Genomic DNA, 22256 nt, shown 5'->3' with positions numbered 1-22256 from the left:
AGGTTTCATTTCATATTGAGAAGAAAAAGAGCTGAGTTTCAGGAAATTGTTCACAGGTTGGTGCACAGAGGCAAGTAGAGAGAAGAGGGGATAAATACGGCTACTACATATAGAAACTGTGTTGTGTCAACTCAGCTGCATAAGCCAGTGACTGAGGAACAGAAGCTTGACATTCACATATTAAAATAAACTAGGTCGATGCATGTTTAATGTGCAAAGATGAGAGCCTACTACTGTGTGATTACACATTTCTTTGTCTTTGGAAGATTGCTGGGAAACTACTGGTGACTGCTGAGAAACAACTGATCGATTTGTCGTCAGCTACATAAAACAAATGGGTGTCACTTGTGGGTTGTGGACGTGGCAGATGCTGTGGTAGAGCTTGGCTAACAACATTAGGTCTCCGGCATGCATCTATGGAACGTGAGCCAAACTGGCAGAAAGAAACACTTCATGAATTTTACTGGTATTGACTGGGTTCTCCACTGGGCTTGCAGATCAATCACTATTTGTCACAGTACATCACAGCTGTCCCCAGTCTTCATATACTTGCATATTGATCATTGGACTACAAGCTACATAATAGTATATTTACCTTCAAAATAAACACCTGCTGCCCCTCCTACCCTCATTCAGCCATTAACTCTTCAAAGACATAGAAACAGGAGGCTACCTATGAACCACAGACAAGATGTAGTTTCTTTAGGTAAATTCAGGTATCTGCTGATTTAATATTGTATTCCTTACTCTGGAGCCTCAGTAGCAGAAATGCAGACACTTTTTATTCTTTATGCATCATCTCTGACATTAATATGAACTGACTTTAGCAGGTACAATGCCAAGAGGAATGAAAATCAATGTTATGAGCAACAGATGGACAAGAATCTGTTGAATTTGAAAGGTAAATAGGCCCACTTAGGTTTTTAAAAATTTATGTATTTATTTAGAAGACACAAACACTGCATTCTTCCATACTTGGTCTGACAGGAATATCTTTTATCAAAAATATCGCTCAAGCCAAGAATGAGGATAACAGTATAAGATAACTCATTCACATACCAGTTACACTTTAAATGTGAACAAATTATGAAATATTCCCATTTTTTTTATCATTTATTGTATCAGCCAACAACCACAATTTTGTGATCTGAGCTGATTGCTAGTTTAGTGTACGAGCTAATATGTGTGAGAGGACTTCTAAGTGGCTGCTGAGGGAATACTTTTTGTTTTGTTGCAGTTTGATTTTGGTGGAGATTATATTACTCTGCTATTATTATCATTATTATTAAGCTATAATTTTGCTTTTTTGACTGGATAACATTCAGCTTCTAAACAGACTTAAACAATTAATCTGATTTCCAAAGGCATACAGAAATTTTAACTGAATTAGAATTTTTTTCTGGCCATCATAGTTAAAAACTTAAGCAAATATGCTTTTTAAAATATAATACAAAAAGTTATAATGCCCTGACAGAGTTTCTAGTTCTGAAAATGCAGCACATTTCTTTTAAGCAAAGTTTAATTATGTCTTAATGATATTTTACATTGATACTAAAACTTACAGTAATGTGACCAAAATATTGCACTGTCCAAGGTTTGAAAAGTTTGATTAATGTAACTAGCCACAAGTTTGACATATACATGAATATCTCAGACATTTAAACCAGGTCTGATCCAGTTAGAAAACCAGACTCTCTCTAATATATGCCACATTCGCAAGACCCATAGTCTATGCTTTATACACATGGACATTCTCTTAGTTTCAAAGTGTCCTAGTTTTCTGAAGTATTGTAAATATTACCATACATGGATATTATATAAGGAAAAAAATAATTTAGGCCAGATCTGTTAATCTCAGAGCCCTTTGCAAGAACTTTGTAACTCTGCCTTAAACCCAGCTAAATAACTGGTAATCTACCTGACTAATCCTGTTCTGACTTTCAAACTGTGTGCTTAAAATTTAATTTAATTTTTAAAAATAGAATAGATCTGGCTTTCATCAGAATTCTTTGTTCTTTCATTGTCAGCTGACATTAACCAAAGTATCTTAGCGTCAGTTTTACAGCTAGCATAGCTGTCTCCCAGAAACACAGCAGAGGTAGTGAGCCTAGCTGGGCTGTCCACTTCTATGGTTGGTCTAGAAAGTATGACTCTCCTGCAGTGTAACACCTCCTAAGATTTGGTCACAACCTCCATGAAAAACAGGTGCTTTTGTACTTGGGCTTACTTCTTTGTATTTGTTGCAGCAATTGACTCTCTGATGGCACCTCCTTAGTTTTGAAAAGGCTCATTAATTTCACCAGCTGAGAAAACAACCCTGCACAGATGATTAAGCAAAATTCCTAAGGTACCTTTACAGATAGCCAAGCAGTGGTCAGAAGTGATCAAGTTTTTGTGAGGGGAAAGATTTCTCAGAATCTTTTGCATTTACAGAAGTGGGCCTGCCATCACTGTTACTCATTGCCAGCTTAAGGGAGCCTGCTTCACTGAGTAACTTTCCCGGCTCCAGAGCTAAGACAAAGACAAATAATGCTATAGACCAACAGGAAGCAATAGAGTTGTGTCCAGGAAAGGGGATCATAAAAATTATAAAAATCATAGGGAAACACTATTGATACAACTTCTAAATGATTCCAGTATATTCATAAGTGTCTTGTGGATTTTACAGCATACCTCAAATATAATAAATAATTAGCTTCCAATAGGTTGCTACTCACCATCTGCAAAATTTCTACTAATGTACTAGTGAGTTATTTACCAACTAACTGTGTATTCAAGGATATTAGATACCTTTTATTTGTGGCAATGTAAATCACACGGTATCTGCATCTACTATTTGAATAGCATACCGTGATGGATATTCATGAAAAGTCCATGAAAGCGAGTACCACATCTGTTTGCTCTTTGGCAACTAACTGTTTCTCTGAAACAGCTGACATTTCTCTTTCCTACCTTATCATGTACATACAAAGCCATGCCAGGCAGTTTCAGAAAATCCTTTCTGGAGCTTGGACATCCCTACTCTATTATCTGAAGTCTCTGAGCAATGCTATGACCATCCTGAAAATCCCAGCTGAGAGTCTTAATGCTTTTTGTCTAAATCCTTGTTTAGTTATCCAGCTGGCAGGAAGCGGATGTTGGTTAGAGGTATGGAGCTCTGTTTCCTCCCTGGTTTGCTGTGTTGAATCATTTCAATGCAAGCAGCTAAAATTTCAATTTTATTTTTTTCCAAAAAATAATTATAGCCAAACCAAAATACCAGCAGTCTATTTTAAAAGAGAAGTTAAAGCAATAGTTGAGGAAGAGGAGAGAACCTTTGTCAGTCTTACAATTTCATGAAAACTCAGTTGAAAGCCTGAAGGTTCAAGAATCCTCTCAATAAGCAAACACAGCTCAGGAACATCCTTTGGAAAGCAGTATTTAAAATGTAAAAACTCTTGCAAATGTCAGAAATATCTAGAGCAATTATCTACACTACACAACTGTGGCATAAGTTATTGTGAACTGTAGATGGCTTTAACAGCTAAAGGTTGATCTGTTAACTTCTTTGAGTCATGATCAAATTGGCAGTAGTTCAGCAACCTGAGATTTGTTCTAACATCACAGTAGTTGCAAGAGAAGTGGCAAATTCTGTCACATCACTTTTGAATGTTGTTGTTTCGTCTAGCATAAACAGACATGATTTTAAGCTTCCTGCACTGCAGTCCTGACACAAAGGAGTAACAGGAAAATAAACAAATTTTCTATCACTTTGCTGCTTGAAAAGGTAGTATTTTTTTCACTTGGAGTACACCATCCTCCTTTACTGTTAACCAGCATAGCTTTGTTGCATGAAGGAGATGATCTGCCTTGTATGTTAAAATAAATTACTAGGTTCCATATCTTTCCACCACCAAACAAGGGATTTTGTCTGTATATGTTCTTCCTGTGGCTGATTTGATTTTTTCCCCACTGTGGAATGAATTTTATGCAATATACCACAGAGAAAACAACATAGATTTGTGATGGCTTTTTTGCTTTGTATAGATGAAATACAAAGTAACTGCATATGCTTGCCTTTTGATGTTATTGGTGAACCACTTTACCTGTGAATCATTTTTGGCAACTGGCATGTTTCACAGGTATAACTGCTCATATACACTTGAGATATTTTCTGTCATGTCTTAATACTTTCATCTAACTTTTTAAAGTGAAGCAATTCGATGTATATAATCCATGTATTACTAGGATTTTTGATAGAACGTTGTTGGGTTTTGTCTGATGTGATTAAAAGATGTCACCTTGGCATCATCATGTGAACAATAACAAAAGAAAAATAAGGTTACAGAAAGACAAAGTAAACTGAGTGAAAAAATAGCTCTAAAATTACTAAAATTACTGCAATTTCCATTCAAATAGAAGTTCCATCTGTATTTGTAAGAAATTTCCTTCTCTGCAAAGTTAATTTTATTAGGTTAGGTCTACATGAACATGCCACACTATTTCCAGATTCTCCTTTTTTTTCCTCCAAACATGTAAAATTTGTGTTTTCCACAGAGCACTTATGGCCCAGTGAATCGATCTGTATGGATAGCAGCTCCCTAGGATGTTTTTGCATCTGGCTCTTCTAAAAATATCCAGTCCACTTTGCTTCAATAAAGTTTTCATGGTCATTGTAAGTTGTCAGCTTTCTGGACTAATTCATTCTGAGGATATTTTTACTTAAGTGACCAGAATCAGAGCTCTAGTCAGTGCTAGAGCTCTGACTCCTAAACTCTAAGTAGTAACATCAGAAAACAGCTTTACAGTTAATGCAAGGCATGTGAAAACTTTTCCAACTACTCAGACAAACTCTCCTCTTTGCTAGCACACAGCAAGCAAAAAATTATTTGACATAATTGTTCTAATTTGAAATGCCACCATTTAAGCACCTGAGTCCAAGCTGGGCACATACTGATGATTCCTGCTTTCAGACTCATCACTACCTGCAGCTACAGCTGCTGCCATGCCTAAAGGGTCCAGTGTGGTCTTTGCTCTCAGTGGCTGACACCTCCTACAGAGAAACTTAACTAGAGATGTGAATGTATAACTTGGGTATTTCAGGTTTTAACACTTCAGATATACCTTAGCTTATCTGATTTAACAGACACACAGCCTTCTGATGGAAGCTCTAGCTTGTATCTGGACAGAGGATGATCTGTGCCTGAGACTTTGCATTGCACAAGTTGTTGTGTTGGAATATACACACCGACACTGGAAGTAGACTGCTTGTGTTACCACCCAGCAAACACAGACAGAGGAATGATGCTTGGGTTGCAGAATATGTTGCTCTACATCTTCAAGATTGTTTCTGCAGTTACTGTGAAGCTGCTAGTGTATCATCATCAATGTGACAGCCTGCAGTTGGGCTGTCAGTGATGGTGGAATTAGTTATGTGCTCTAACATCATTCTCCTCTCTTCTTTTTCTTCCTTCAGAAATGCAGAATCTGTAGAAGGGAGAAACGTAGGGCACTGGCATAAGATTTTCTCTGTTATTGATGTCCTAGAGATTGTTTTAGTCTTTGCAGCTGCTAAAAACTTCTATATCTGTGTCATGAAAGTGGCCACACCATTCTGAATGTTAAGAGTTTGTATTATAGAAGCCTATTATTTATTGGTAGAAATCATTAATATACTTTCCTGACAGATAGCTGAGGTGTGATAAGCAAAATGTATCATAAGGGCAGTAGAAAAGGATGGAAAAGCAAATGTCTGATGATTTTAACTGTAAGAAGAAAAAAAGTGAGATTTGCTCACCTTTCTCAGGACAAAATGTCTTGCAGATAGTAATGGAACAAACACTACTACCGAGAGGCACGGTCCTGCCTGCCTGAAGACAGAAAGAACAGACAGACATAGTGCTAAAACATTTATGGTTTCTGTAAATGTGATTTGAATGTCATTAGTATTTTCTTTACCGTGCCATTTTAAGTACTGAGGTTGAATATAGTCAGGGGAACAACAGTCTGCTGCTGTTTCTGAGAATCCCAGGTAAGCACCAGTGAATCCCTTACCAGAGTATTACATGAGATTCAAACACTCGGGTGTTTTCCCAGAATTTTAATCAGTGCTTGTTTGTTTTCTGCATACTTAAAGATGCTCACAAAGCTGTAGATAGTCTGGCTGCTTTCAGAGTACTCTGTTAGAAAATCGCATTTCTTAACCTCATTTGCCAGCTGTGTTGCAGCAAACAACCAGGCTTTCCTAAAATTATGAAGCAAATGAACAGTGAACAGAATAAGAGCTGATCCTGAGGGTCAAAAAGAAGTAAGAAAGTAAAATGCATTGACAAAATGAGCTGGAATGAGAACGCTGCGGTCCATCTTTCCTATAAAGCTGGCCTGAAGCAAGTCCAGAGAAAAGGCAGAGTGAAAGACATTGGGGTTGAGTTTTTTGTGTGGGTTTGTTGGGGTTTTATTTTGTTTTGTTGTGGTTTTTTTAAGTCTGATTTAACAGACTGTACTGCATTTCTTAGAGCAAAAGGTGAGATGACTTAAATGTTCCACTCAGAAGTTCACTGTGTCAAAAGTGTTGTTCTGTTGTAAAAATAATAATAAAAAAAGACATGACTTGTGAAATGAAAGTGAGAGAGAATTCTTATATTTGTATTTTTGATATTGTGTCCTTTGAGTGGTAAGGTTCTCGGTCAACAATGAAAAACAGTGGTTGTATGTGGTCCACACATTTTCATAGCATCGCATAGCAGCTGAATTTGGAAGGGGCCTTTGGAGATCATGTGGTTGACCTCTCTCCCCAAAGCAGGGCCAGTTTCACAGTTAGAGCCTCTTTTGAAATTGCAGGGTACTCAGGGCAACTCATCTAAGCAAGTGCTGAGTGTTTCCCTGGCTGGAGATTCAGCAGCCTCTCTGGCCAGCCTGCTCCAGTGCATGATCATGCTCATGGTTAAAACCTCTGTTCTTTGTATTGAATAGGAACTTCCCTTGGTCCAGCCTATGTTCATTGCCTCTTGTGATTTTTCTGAGCATTTTTGGGATGAGTTTGGCTCTGTCATCTCTCTACTACTTAAGTGGCTGAAGACAGTAGTGAGATCCCTCCTTAACCTTCTCTTCTTCCAGCTAAATGAACTGAATTCCCTCAGCTTCTTTTCATATGTCATATGCTTTAGAACCCTAAATGTTTTGGTGAACCTTTGCTGAACTCCCTTCAGTTTGTCACTGTGTTTCTTGTACTGGGGAGCCCAGAAGTAGACAAACTACTCCATTTTTTTCAGTGACCTAGCTTGAAAAACTTCTGACTCCAAGACAGGTTGAAAAATTCCCTTGTACTTCCAACATACAAAGGGTGTATTGACATTGATATATCAATATCAATATTGATATATTATCTGCTGATAAGATTTATAAACAAGAAGAGCAGTCAATGTATGACCTACGAGTATGAGTTTTAGTATGAGCTAAGAATGTTCTACCTACTTCTTTGAAGATATAGGCAGGAAACTGCATGAAAATATGTGTTTGAGGAAAAGTCATGCTGATGGCAGGGCCACACTGCCTGAGCCAAACTGTATCCATTCCAAGTTTTCAAGTTGCAGGTTGTTCTCGGAAATGCATCTATTATAAGAAGTTTGCATTGAGGAAAGTCTAAACGCTTTTCACAGGACTTCAAACCCCTGTAGGAAGGTGGTATAGTCATACCCATGTGCTCAGTTATGCCTCAAACATGAGAGATGTCTCAGTCATGCCTTCTTGAATCTTTTGCTAGTAAGATGTTCTACCTATTCTTTGCCTCTCTTGCACCTTTACCTTTATGGCATTTCAGTAATGAAGGCTGTCAGGCAGCTTCTGTAGCTCTGTACTTATTTAAGAGCATCTTTTCCAGCCAATCTAATGGAGACCTAAACCAGAAGTTTTTGACCTAGTTAATGCGATGTCCACGGTGAAAGGTTTGAGAAAAGAGTGAATGATGTCTTGAGATAGTCCACCTGTAAACTTCTGTGTATTCACTTTTTATCTCTGTGTCTTAAAAAAAATGAAGCAAAATGAAAAACTGGAGGGAGTTTCAAGAAAGTTGCTCATTTTTGTTGTATCAAAAGGTTGATAGGGAGACTAATATATAAAAATATATATAAATAATATATGTAAAATATATAGTACATCTAGAGGAATTATGGCTAAATTAGGAAAATTTGTAAGTGGAATACCTGTATGTTTTAGCTGCTGGGGATGGATTCACAAAAGCTGATCATACCTGCTATACTCAATCCTAACAACTACCTACTTGGTGTCCTTAGGAATACCTAAGAATGATTAGTATGTGAATATCCTTTTGCAGTGTCTTCTGTGCTGTTATTGCAATACAGTGGTAAGTCTTCTACCAGAAAGTCCTCAAAAGAAAGGGTCTATATTAGGAATGTCTTCATGGAGACTTTTGTTAAACTATCACTTGTACAAGTGATTACACACTAAATACACTAGTGTACTTTTAGATTCCAGTTGATGACCATGCAGTAAAGTGCTGGTGGTGCTAGATGGGTTCAGTCAGCCTTTTAGTGCACAATAAAGCATATGTGCATACCTAGGCACATTTCCACATTTCCACATTTGAAACTTGTGACATATTTATAACATAGCTATCTGCTAACAGAAAAATGTGCCACTATGTGTACACAAGTAATTTTTGTGTTTCATAGCCACAGTGTAACTGTGTGTAACTGATGAAACAGAGTATTGGTAGAGCAATAGGATATACTCCTGATTCTGCAGAAAATGCAGGTGCATAGCTGTATGCATTAAACAGCATAGCTAACCCATACCTGAGATGCCAGTTAGAATATAAGCAGCATCATTTGTCCTGTCCCTCTAAATTACAGTATCCATGAAAGCACGCATTAAACAAATGCTTCCCTCTATTCCCCCTCTTCTGAGGGGAATAGAGGGCCTTATATGCCAACTGGACCCATCCCATAGGAAAGTCTGCTGCATCCCTGGGGACATTACCATGAAGCTCCCTAGGCTAGTAAAAGAATCCAATTATTATCCGCTAGTGGTTGTTCAGGTCAGCAGTGATGAGGTAGCTGAGAGAAGTGCAAAGACAATCAAAAGGGTCTTTAGAGAACTGGGGCAGTTACTTGAAGGATCAGGAGTGCAGGTAGTGTTCTTCTCCATCCCATCAGTAGCCGGGAGATATACGGAAAGGAACAGGAAGCCCCAGCGCATTAACACGTGGCTCAGAGGCTGGTGCCAGCAGTGGAATTTTTGTTTTTTTGATCATGGGGCAGTTTACATGGCACCAGGCCTGCTGGAGACAGGTGGTGTTCACCTGTTGTAAAGAGGGAAAAGGATTCTGGCTCAGGAGTTAGCAGGCCTCATTGAGAGGGCTTTAAACTAGATTTGAAGGGGGAAGGGGATAAAACCAGGCTTGCTAGGGATGAGCATAAGGGTGGCATACCTGTGTTGGAGATGAGATCCATAGATCAAGTGAAGTGCATTTACACCAATGCACGTAGCATGGGCAATAAACAGGAGGAGCTGGAAGCCATTGCGTGCCAGGAAACTATGATGTAGTCGCCACCATCACGGAAACATGGTGGGATGACTGATACAACTGGAGCGCTGCAATGGATGCCTACAAGCTCTTTAGAAGGGACAGGCAAGGAAGGAGAGGTGGAGGGGTAGCCTTGTATGTTAGAGAGTGTTTTGACTGTCTAGAACTCAACGACAGTAATGGTAAGGTTGAGTGCTTATGGGTAAGGATCGGGGGAAGGCCAATAAGGCAGATATCCTGGTGGGAGTCTGTTATAGACCACCCAACCAGGATGAGGAGACAGATGAAGTACTCTACAAGCAGTTGGCTGAAGTCTCACAATCTCTAGCCCTTGCTCTCATGGGAGACTTCAACTTACCAGATATCTGCTGGAAATACAACACATCAGAAAGAAAGCAGTCTTGGAGGTTCCTGGAGTGTGTGGGAGGTAACTTCCTGACGCAGCTGTTTGTGAAGCGAGCCAACCAGGGGAGGTGCCCCGCTGGACCTGCTGTTTACGAACAGAGAAGGCCTGATGGGTGATGCGGTGGTCAGAGGCTGTCTTGGGCTCAGCAACCATGACATGAAAGAGTTCTCAATTCTTGGAGAAGTAAAGAAGAGGGTCAGCAAAACTGCTACCCTGAACTTCAGAAGGGCAGACTTTGGATTGTTAAGGAGTCTGGTTAACAGAGTCCCTTGGGAGGCAGTCCTGAAGGGCAAAGGAGTCCAGGAAGGCTGGATGTTATTAAAGAAGGAAGTCTCAGAGGCGCAGGAGCAGGCCATCCCCATGTGCCGTAAGTCAAGCAGGCGGGGGAGAAGGCTGGCTTGGCTGAATAGGGAGCTTTGGCTGGAATTCAAGAAAAAAAGGAGAGCTTACTGCCTTTGGAAGCAGGGGCAGGTGACTCAGGAGGGCTACAAGGATGTTGTGAGGTTATGCAGGGAAAAGATTAGAAAGGCAAAGGCCCAGTTGGAACTTAAACTGGCCGCTGCCATTAAATATAACAAAAAATGCTTTTTTAAATACATCAGTGAAAAAAGGAGGGCCAGGGAGAATCTCCCTCCTTTGTTGGATGCGGAAGGTAACCTTGCCACGAAAGATGAGGAGAAGGTTGAGGTACTTAATGCTTTCTTTGCCTCAGTCTTTAATAGTCAGACTGGTCATCCTCAGGGCTGTCAGGCCCCTGTGCTGGGAGATGGAGATAGTATGCAGAATGAAGTCCCAGTTGTTGAAGAGGTGGCAGTCACCGACCTGCTCCTTCACTTGGATGTTCACAAGTCCATGGGACTGGATGGGATCCACCTGAGGATACTGAGGGAGCTGACAGAGGAGCTCACCAAGCCACTCTCCATCATTTATCAGCAGTCCCGGTCAACCGGGGAGGTCCCAGATGACTGGAAGCTAGCAAATGTGACGCCCCTCTACAAGAAGGGTCAGAAGGAGGATCTGGGGAACTACAGGCCTGTCAGCCTGACCTCAGTGCCGGGAAAGGTCATGGAGCATATCATCTTGAATGTCATTACGCAGCACATGTGGGACAACCAGGGGATTGGGCTCAGCCAGCATGGGTTTATGAAAGGGAGGTCCTGCCTCACTAACCTGGTGGTCTTCTATGATAAGGTGACCTGCTTAGTGGATGAAGGGAAGGCTGTGGACGTTGTCTACATGGACTTTAGTAAGGCCTTTGACACTGTCTCCCACAGCATTCTGCTGGAGAAGCTGGCTGCTCACGGCTTGGAAAAGTGCACTCTGCGCTGGGTTACAAACTGGCTGGACAGCTGAGCCCAGAGAGTGGTAGTGAATGGAGTCAAATCCAGTTGGCGGCCTGTCACAAGTGGTGTTCCCCAGGGCTCAGTGTTGGGGCCGGTCCTGTTCAATATCTTCATCGATGATCTGGATGAGGGGATTGAGTGCACCCTCAGTAAGTTTGCAGGTGACACCAAGCTGGGTGGAAGTGTCGATCTGCTGGAGGGAAGGAAGGCCCAACAGAGGGACCTGGACAGGCTGGAGCCTTGGGCCGGAGCCAATGGTATGAGATTCAACAAGGCTAAGTGTAGGGTCCTGCCCTTGGGTCACAACAGCCCCATGCAATGCTACAGGCTTGGGTAGGAGTGGCTCGAGAGTTGCCTGGAGGAAAAGGATCTGGGGGTGTTAGTTGACAGCCGGCTGAACTTGAGCTGGCAGCATGCTCAGGTGGCCAAGAAGGCCAATGGCATCCTGGCTTGTATCAGGAATAGTGTGGCCAGCAGGAGCAGGGAGGTGATCGTGCCCCTGTACTTGGCACTGGTGAGGCCGCACCTCAAGTCCTGTGTTTAGTTTTGGGCCCCTCACTACAAGAAGGACATCGAGGTGCTGGAGCGTGACCAAAGAAGGGCAACAACGCTGGTGAAGGGTCTAGAGAACAAGTGTTCTGAGGAGTGGCTGAGGGAACTGGGGTTGTTTAGTCTGGAGAAGAGGAGGCTGAGGGGAGACCTTATTGCTTTCTACAACTACCTGAAAGGAGGTTGTAGCGAGGTGGGTGTTGGTCTCTTCTCCCTAGTAACAAGTGATAGGATGAGAGGAAATGGCCTCAAGCTGCACTAGGGTAAGTTTATGTCACACAGTTTCAAGCCACAGAATCACAGGTTGGGAGGGGCTTCAGGGATCATTAGTCCAACCATTCTAGGAAAAGCACAGTCTAGACAACATAGTCCAGCACCCTGTACAGACAAATCTTGAAGGTGTCCAACGTGGCTGAGTCAACCACTTCCCTGGGGAGATTATTCCAATGGTTGACTGTCCTCACTCTGAAAAATTTTCCTCTCATGTCCAATCAGAATCTCCCCAACAGCAACTTCTGTTTATTCCCCCTTGTCCTCTCCATGTGACTCCTTGTAAAAAGGGAGTCTCCATCTTCTTCGTAGCTACCCCTTAAGTACTGGAACATGATGATGAGATCCCCTCTGAGCCTCAGTTTCTCAAGGCTGAACAAACCCAGCTCTCCCAGCCTATCCTTGTGCAGCAGGCTTCCTAGTCCTTTGATCATCTTGGTGGCCCTTCTCTGGACCCCTTCCAGCCTGTCCACATCCTTTTTGTATAGCTGGGACCAGAACGCTATGCAGTACTCCAGGTGTGGCCTGAGAAGCGCTGAGTAGAGAGGGATAATGACTTCTTTATCTCTGCTGGTGGTGCCCTTTTTGATGCAACCCTGTTGACCTTCTTGGCCACAGCAGCGCACTGTTCGCTCATTGTGGACCTCTCTGTCCACCAGGACCCCCAGGTCCATTTAGTTTGGACATTAGGAAAAACACCTTCACTGAAAGGGTTGTCAAACATTGGAACAGGCTGCCCAGGGAGGTGGTTGAGTCTCCATCCCTGGAGGTATTTAAAAGAAGGGTAGATGTGGTGCTTGAGGATATGTTTTAGTGGTGGACTTGGCAGTGATACGTTAGCGGTTGGACTCTATGATGTTAAGGGTCTTTTCCAACCTTAATGATTCTATGATTCTATGATTCCATGATCACTGGAGTAATGATGTAAACTGCTCTAGTAAATCTCAGTATTGTGAAGACTGGACAGCAAATCCTCAGTGCCATTTGTGGCTTTTAGAGCATTTGAATAAGGTTTCTGGAGTGTGACTTGTTCTGTCTTTTGTACCTAGGAACACTAGGGACCAAATCCTCTGTGCTTCGTTATTTTGCTCTTCCAGAAAATATTAATTTCACAAGCTTAAAATACCATACTGTGGTAGCATTGGGGATCATGTGGGGTTATAGAATCATAGAATGGTTTAGGACGGAAGGGGCCTTTAGAAGTCATCTAGTCCAACCCCGTGTAGTGAGCAGGGATATCTTCAACTTGATCAGGTTGCTCAGAGCCCTGTCCAACCTGACCTTGAATGTTTCTGGGCATGGGGCCTCCACCACCTCTCTAGGCAATATCTTCCAGTGCTTTACCATCCTCATTGTTAAAAATTTTTTCCTTATATCTAGTCTAAATCTACCCTCCTTTAGTTTCAAACCATTACCCCTTGTCCTGTCACAACAGACATTACTAAAAAGATTGTCCCCATCCTTCTTATAATCCCCTTTTAAGTACTGGGAGGCCGCAATAAGGTCTCCCACAGCTTTCTCTTCTCCAGGCTGAACACCCCCGACTCTCTCAGCCTGTTGTCGTAGGAGAAGTGCTCCAGCCCTCACATCATTTTTGTGGCCCTCCTTTGGATCTGTTCCAACAGTTCCATGTCCTTCTTGTGCTGAGGGCTCTAGAGCCAGACACAGTACTCCAGGTGAGGTCTCATGAGAGTGGAGTAGAGAGGCAGAATCTTCACCACCCACATGGAAGAGCAGTAATGGGTACTAGTCTGAGGGCTGTATCAGGCTTGGAAGTTTCCTAGTGATACCTCTACCTGGGCTCCTGGGAGGCAGCTGACTTCCCTATGAGGGGGGGTCAGCCCAGCATATTGGACCCTCTGTTACCCTGAGAAGGGAGTCTCCTACAACTATGACCCATCTTTTCTTCCTTGTGGAGGTGGTGATAATATGGAGGGTAGGCTTTTCTGGTCTTGGTGACTCGTCTGGTTTAGACAGATCAAATATACCCATACAGTATACTGACTGGTCTAGTGCCTTATATCTATTGTGCAGAAGCACCTGGGGGGACCACGTGGTGGGCAAGGAAAGGGTTCTCTTGCTGCCCCAATTGTGGACTTGTTTCCACTTGCTGCTTCCCTTTAAGACCCTGCCTACATCCTGGTAGGCAGATTCTGGTGGGTCGTCCTTCCACATTTCCCATGAACACTGCTTTACGCATTCTACATGCCAGAAACATGAATAATATTGGTATAAACACTGAGGGCAGAAAAAAGGATCACTCTTCTTCTGATCTGTGAAAGCATCTGAACACCCCCATGCTAGGGGTTTACAAAAGCTAGCATGAGTTAAATACATGCTTAAGAGTTAACCAAGAAAATATTTGTCCTTGCTGAACTGGGAGCTCTGTGATAAAAGAAATAGATTTAACCCGTTAAATAGATTCTAACCCATTAAGAATATTTCCCTGTGGTCTAACACTTCTTGCTTTGAAGAAATAAGATGTAAGACATAACCTTGGTGCCTCACAGCCTCCTTTTAAGGCATATAAGTGTATCTTTAGAGCAAAAGCTATCCTCTTCTGATATTAGTAGGCTTACCAGTGGCTGAAGTAACAAAATGAGGAAATAAGATAAAGACTGAAATTATATTTTTTAGCATTAATTAATAAAAATGCTAATTTCCTCCTTATTTTTTCCTGTACTTTATCAGAATTTATTTTAAGAATTAAGAAATACAACTATTGCCTCTTTTATGAGTTTACTATTAATATGCTTTCTTTTATAGTCTATATTTATATGTAGAAGACAGTTCCCAAATGTTAAATATGTGTTTAAATACTGTCTTTTCAATAGATTCTTTATATCTCAGGTTAAAAAAAGATGAAGTAATCTTCATCTGCAAATATGTTTATCAAAATGCATTATTTCTTGATTAGAATATTGCTTTGTTCTGACCACTAGATGGTGTAAATGTCTGCAGGTAAGTATATCTGCATGGGAATGTAATGACACAGTTATAAATATTATTCTTCTGACCAACAGATATTTCCTGGACTGATTCTCTCAGACATTAAGCCTGCCAAAAGAATGAAGTTCAAGACAGTCTGCTACCTGCTTGTTCAGCTCATGCACTGTCGTAAGATGTTCAAAGCAGAGATCCCTTTCTCCAATGTCATGACATGTGAGGATGATGATAAGGTAATCTGTGTGGGCTGTTTGGGCATTGGTTCCAGGGCTGCATCAACCAGACTTGCTCTGAGAACATATGGGATGACCTGATGAACTGATAGAGGAGTTTCTGATGTTCCCGATGGAGCTAGTGCTATCTAATGCCCACAGCCTTCTCACAGCAAAGACAAACTTAATTATAACAGGCCTTAAATTTGGAGCTCCTCTTGAACAAGCCAGCACAGGTGGCCTACATGGCTTCTGTTAAGGGCTTCCTTCACCGGCATTAGAGTTTCTGAGGCTTTTCCTGCAATTATCAAGAACTGTTCTTTTGCATCACTAATCCATCACAGTCTGAAGCTGATGGCAGCAAATGCAAAATAACAGAATAATTTTGTATCTCTAGATGGTTCTCTAAAGAATGAAAGGCAACTGATTACCCAAAAAACCCTCTTAGTCCCTAATACAAAACCTAAATACGGAAGTCTCTAATACAAATACGAATACTGCTTTCTTCAATGGCTTTTAATGCTATAACTCAAAATTCATTTACATACTAGTAGCCTGGTTTAATTCCTTTTCTCTGTGGGGGTCTACCCAGAAATTTATGGAGAAAAAAACTTTTAAAGAGTTGTTAATTCCATTTTCTTTGCCAGCAGATGGCAATATTACATAGGTCACTCTACCAGTGCTCCAAAGCAGGGTGTGTGCACATTGGAATCAGGAATTCATCTTGACTGCTTCACCTTTTTTTTTCCTTTCTTTTTAAAATAATGTACAGTTACTGATGATTCAGTCTCAATCTTGCTTTCATAAAGCATTCTAACTTTTAAATTTTGGGTTTTACATGTGCTTGTTTCTTCTGTGGGAAAAGGGGAGAGAAGTCCATTAGTTCCTTTAAAATGCAGTTTCAGTGAAGAAGTTCAGAAACTTCAGATTTGATTTAGAAATTGGCTGTCTACAAGGTTTTCCAGTTGTAAATTAGTACTGGGTTTGGGTGTTTAAAGAAAGTAACACACACATTCTTTGCAGTGTGTCTTGTGTATGTATCTCTATAAATATGGCAATATACACAGAACAGCCCAATATGGGTTTGCTAGGGATCTGATGAAAATTCTCTCATGTCAGAACATTTGCAGTGAAGTTCTACAATGCTATCTTTATCTGAACCCGTTGTTCTGAGCTTTTGTACCTAATACATAACACCTATAGTGGAGCATGATATAAGATTTTAATAAAATACACTGTGTTGCAATGCAGGATTTCTTCAGAGCTATCAGTCCTCAAATCATGTAAAACAAGCTATGCCTGTAAAGGCTTTGAAGCCAGCACATTACTGTAGCATGTATATATTTATTTTATTTCTGAGAAAGAAAAATATTGGATCTTGATCACGTATAAGACATAATGCAAGTCTACTGCATGAAGTAATAATAGAGATAAAAATTAGAGATGTAGTGAAAATAATTATATGTGAGCAACAGCTATTTTGATTAAGCACAGTAACTTTAACCCTATTTCAAAATGGCAGAACAGATAATATAATTTATTCCATATTTCAGAATAACTCCCATTGCTACCCTCATTCCGGATTTTAAAGCAAAGAAGCATTTTCTTTTTCATTTTTTTAAATGCTGTTTTGCTCACCCCTATTATTGTGTTATAGACTCAAATTTGGGTTATAAAAAAATTGCCAAAGATGTGCTTTCTGCTGCACCTCAAGTAATACCTATGCTAACTAACTGCAGTTTATGAAGAGCAAAATTGTATATTCCTGGCAATATTCCTGAAAGCACTCGGTTTCCCTACAAACTTGTGGGTGTCTTCTGTGAGAGAACAACTTTATATCTGTTCAGAAACATTTAAAATAGCTGTTTGGCTGGCAGTTTAAGATTTCTATTACGGCTAATAGAACCCAGGAGATCAGAACTGAAAGCTATAATCCATGTATGCCTGCAAGATTACTTTTCATGTTGAAACAATTAGTTCTTACACCACAGACAACTTAACAAGTAATGAGATTTGATAGTTTGAAGAAAAATATTTCAGGTAGCCTCATAATTGTTTAAAGCTTGTATAACCTGCTCTCTACATATAAAGCCAGTAAAACAGGACTTGGAATGTTATTTTACCTTTGCTAGGGTCCATTCTTCTTTACATCAGAAAACTAAGGTTTCAGTCAGCAGTTAACCCTTCCCACTGTTCATAAGTATTCAGGTGTTATATAGATATAACATGGGCTATGTAAGCTAATGAGCTGCTGTAGTCCACTGTTCACTGATGAGGATCTCATCAGAGGATCTCATGAGAACTACTTCTTGTGGAACAAGACAGGAAACTGTCGTTCCTGCAGAATTACTTACATACCAATCACCAACTCTTTTTACTATCTGGTTTAAAAGGATATTTTGTAGTATAGCCTTTAAAGAGTGGGCAATTAAGTACTGACTGCTCTGAAGAGAGACATTTTGTGTGCCTTTGTTACAGCTTGCTGGCAGACTCTGCTGATTATATCTAGAGCTAATGTTGTCCTTATTCCTGAGCAGACTTGTCATTTCATAATATTTCAGATTGTCTTCCTGAACTCTGAGATGTTAGTTTAAAAAGTATTCCTTTAACGGTATAAAAATAATGCATCTTGCCTGAACTGGGCTGTCAAAACTCTTCTGGGAGGTAAGGCTTGACCTTTTTTGAGGTGAAAAGGATATTCGATTGATGTCTCTTTCTTCCTGCTCAATGTGCTAACCATTAAGTGACTGTTTTTTCTTTTACAAGATTGGCCTACCTCTTTCTCACTGCATTTAAAAAATGCTGCATCTACAAGAGTATTTTGTGAAGGCCCTGATCCTTTCAGTGTGTTGGGGCATTGGCAGTCATACCAGTGCAGTTCTAGCTGTAATGGTTTAGATTACAGTGCCCTCAACTGAAGGTTACCACCAGTGTGACTGAGATGCTGCTCACCATCTTCTGAGAACTGTCTGTGAAGAGTGAGACAGATTGTCTAAAATCCCTTTCAGATACGCTCCATGATAAATCTTTTGCACTGAAAAGGACTATGAGCGATAATCTTGTCAGTTGTGCTATCTCAGCCATGGAAGAATTAACCCCAGTGAGGCACAGGTTAGCTCTGGTAATTTATTGGACTGCTCCATCTGGATCTGCAAGTGCACTTAAGGCATAACCAAGAGGTCTGAACAAGAGAGCCACTTGGGTGAGTTAAAGATAGGAACGCTTGAAATTTCAGACCCTCTGAAGTCACATATGGTCACTGTGCAAGAGGTTAAGGAAAATTATCTTTTCAAAACATAAATTGTAACCTAGTCAGTTTTGGACAGCAGAACTTTTCTTGTAACATGAAGAGCCTGGTTTTCTTGTCTTCAAGATGTCCAGAGCTCCATGTCTTCCATCAAGAAAAAATTTCTAATTCTTTTTCTAGGTAAAGTCACACTGATTGGGATCAAACTGATTATTTCTTCTGTGGCAGAGTAATATATGAAGGGAATTTCTGTGGATGAGGATTGAAATCCTGGAATGAAGTGGGGGTTTTCTCATTGAATTTAATGAGGTCGGGATTTCAGCTAAGGAGTTTTTAAAAGATGGCAATCACATGGAAATAAGATCTCCGTCTTTTGTAGTTGCTCTGCTTAATGAATTCCTCATCCTGGTTGTGTGCTTTAGATAATATGAACAGCAATGAAAAATTTAAATGTTAATAAAATATGTGTTTCTTTCTTCATCTGTGCTACAGAGGAGAGCATTAAGAACAGCCTCTGAAAAACTCAGGAATCGTTCCTCTTTTTCTGCCAATGTTGTATACAATACTCCAGGAACTCGAGTAAACAGATACATCAGCCGTTTGATAGAGGCCCGGCAAACTGAGTCTGAGATGGCTGACTTGAACTTCATTACCCTGAAGTATAAGCAAATTGAACGTGAAAATAAAGTAAGGGATTTTAAAATTATTTTTACTGATTTCTTTGACCATAAGCCAGCCAGCATTGGTTTTTTGTTTGTCTTTAGACAACATTTAAATTCTACTGGCTATGTTTATATAACCTTCTGGACTGTCTCTCAGTAAAGAGGGAGATATCTCCACCTCTTATGAAAGGAGGGGATAAAAAGCAAGATCGGTACCTTTCTACTCATCAAGATCCTCCCCCATAAAGTTACACATCCTGTGTTTTGTCCTTCCTTTTCTTCTCCAAACTGACCTGCGTCACCTATTTGACTCTGTCTTATGGCAATGCGGCTACCTACTGACTCATCTGCTCTGGAGAAGCATTAATGACAGGAGGATGCTTCCCTCTGTCTATGTAGCTGATAAGTATTGATCCTTTCAATCCTAGAAAATACGAAAAATTCTTAAATCTCTGGGAAAGATTGTGATCTTATGCCAGTGTGACTGTGCTGAAAGTAGTGGACTTACTCCAGACTTATAAGCGTGCATATAAGCTAACAAAGTAGAGCTGGTTCTTCCTACTTTGTATGGGTTTTGTTTGTAAATACAAATTGTTTTAAGTAAAAGAAAGCCTTTGGTTTATGTGTTTGAAAAAGCAAAACTGATATGATTTTGGATTAATTTGGCAGTAGCATTTATTTTTTTCACTGTAAATCACTTCATAGTCTAAGATTTCATGTCACTACTGTTTTGAGTCAGAAGGCTGTGTGCCACATTGAACTTGATATTTTTAAGGTCTTGAGCATTAATGAGCATTAACTTTGATTTCAAGTTTCCACAGTGATTTACTTTTTAAATGTAATTGTTTTATTTCAAAATAAAAAAGTCTTTTGGTGTAAATGAGAATGAAATTTGGATCTTTCTGAGAAATACTCATGCATTTCCACCACTGAAAAGTGTTCTGTTCTAAGGACTGTGGCTTAGTGGAATCAGGGACAGTAACTACTCAAAACTGAGCCTGTGTATCTCATTAGCGGCTGCCTCCAGCCCACCCATTAGTGTCCTGTCCTGAGCAGCTTCAGTGACAGGACTCTTTGAAGGCAGCACCAAGGGGGTTTTGGCCTGTTTTTGTGATGAATAAGTGGAGAGGAGGGAGTGCCACCTCCTGGTTCAAAATGGCTGAATTCCTTTTGCTCTGAAAGATAAACTTATGTCTGAGCCTAATCCAGATTTGACTAGTTACAGGGTGAAAATTACACAGCTAGGCCAACAGAAGCAGCTGAAACAGAAAGATGTCAAGGAAAATATTGTGTAGACTTACCTCATCTTTTTTTTTTTCATGTGAATTAAGCAATGATTATTTGTATATTTGTAAAATGGTTAGGGGCTTGTTTTATTTTAGGCTACACTTCTTTCGTACTGAGAATGGACAAGTGTGGGTGTCTAGGTGTGTATAAAATGCTCACTGTCTTGATTTCTTCCTTTTTTTAACAGTACCATCAGCTTCAGGATGAGTACTTCACCAGTGCTGTAGTTCTCTCACTAATTCTAGCTGCCTTATTTGGCCTTGTCTACCTTCTAATAATACCACAGTAAGTTTCTGTCTTTTGCCATTATAATTCAAAGTGGAACATCTTCAAGCATCCTGCACAGGTTAAAATGTTAATGTCTTTGGAATAAGAATTAGCACCAAGGTCAGTATCTTCTCAAACAGGAGACTCTCTGTTCGTATACCCTCAGTCTGTCATCCTTTCCATTTGTCCAAAGGAGTCACATCTTGTTATCTTCTTTTAAAAAATTTCTTTCCTCTTCTCTCTTTTTTTGTCTTTTTCTTTTTTTTTTTTTGGTAGAAGGATGCATTTAGAAGACAGACACTGAAATCTGCTAAACTTATTAAAAGCATTTCTGCATTTCAAACAAAGCTGTTACTGCAGCTTTACTAAATGTATTTGTGCTGGCTTTGGATGAGGTACTTTAGGTATTGATAGCAACATAGGAAAAATTATACAGAGATTAACAGGAGCTAAGTACTGAAGTATCCATCCAGCTTTTCAACCCAAATTAATAGCCTGCATTGAGGTTTTTGATATCAATACTGTCACAACACAAACTGCCTAGTGCATAGTTTGGCCATTCTCATATGAGTTGCAGTCTGACCTTGGCTGCAGACATAACCAAATGTTATGGGGGGTGTCTGATGCCTATTGTTGAGTGATATAGTTTAGTGATTACTTCATATTTTGTCAATTCTGTGTGAAACATTACTAAATAAAATAATTAGATTTCACTTTCAAATCTAGGAGTTATAAGTAGATGCAATCATGTTTGATGTATAAAAATAATTAGTAATAAGGGTTTTAAGATGAGAATACAAAAACAGTCAAAATAAACCTCACTCACTTTTACTAATTATTAGGATTTTAAGGAAATAGAACCAGCCACAGGAAAATGCTTTTGAAAATTCCATTTTAAATTCTGGTCTTTTCTATTCACAAATCCCCAGTCAGGATAATATTTACTCCTATATTCTATTATTTCTAACTGAAAGTTTGAGAAACACCTTTTTTACTTTTATAATAATCATCATAATGTAAATTTGTTATATAAAAACTTTCACCTGAAGAATTCAAAGTCACTTATAAAAAACATCTGATTTCCAGGCTAATGACCTCTGCTGACTAATTGGAGCACGCTTAAGAACTCTTTCACCTACTTCTGAAATGAAGCCCAGCTGTATAACATGGCAATTTAGAACAAGGAGAGACAAATAATATTAGTGTACTTGAAACCAGAATGAATTCAGTATATGGTAGTTGATAACCTTTCAAAAAACTATTGTCACTTAAAAAGCAGCTGGACAGATATTTAGTTTAAGCTCTGATCTGACAGACACACAAGCTCCAGCAGAACATGACCACTGAAGGCCATGAAGATGGACTGGTTCATCACTAGGTTAGTTAGAAAAGCCACCCACTGAATGATCTTAAGTGCTCTCTTCCAGTGTCTGTTTGGTGGTGTCCTCATGCCAAATTACTAGTCTTCTCAGGCTCCTCCCTCACTGTGACAGATGCAACCATGAGCTAGACTAAAACTTTGGAACTGTTGGAAAATTTTTTCT

The 22256-nt window shown here is 40.0% G+C and overlaps 1 protein-coding gene across 1 annotated transcript in view; it reads left to right on the top strand.

Annotated features, from left to right (window-relative positions):
• Window positions 1-22256, top strand: part of ADCY1 (adenylate cyclase 1) — a 185065-nt gene that overhangs the window by 127860 nt on the left and 34949 nt on the right. The window contains exons 8-10 of the mRNA XM_064443805.1: window positions 15115-15270; window positions 18989-19183; window positions 20633-20730. Of these exons, the coding sequence (XP_064299875.1) occupies window positions 15115-15270; window positions 18989-19183; window positions 20633-20730 (449 nt within the window). The remainder of the gene's footprint in view (window positions 1-15114; window positions 15271-18988; window positions 19184-20632; window positions 20731-22256) is intronic.

This window comes from Phalacrocorax carbo, chromosome 2 (genome assembly GCF_963921805.1).
Source record: "Phalacrocorax carbo chromosome 2, bPhaCar2.1, whole genome shotgun sequence".
NCBI classification, from domain to species: domain Eukaryota; kingdom Metazoa; phylum Chordata; class Aves; order Suliformes; family Phalacrocoracidae; genus Phalacrocorax; species Phalacrocorax carbo.
Note: the sequence above shows the minus strand (reverse complement) of the source record. Positions and strands in the feature narration are given on the sequence as shown.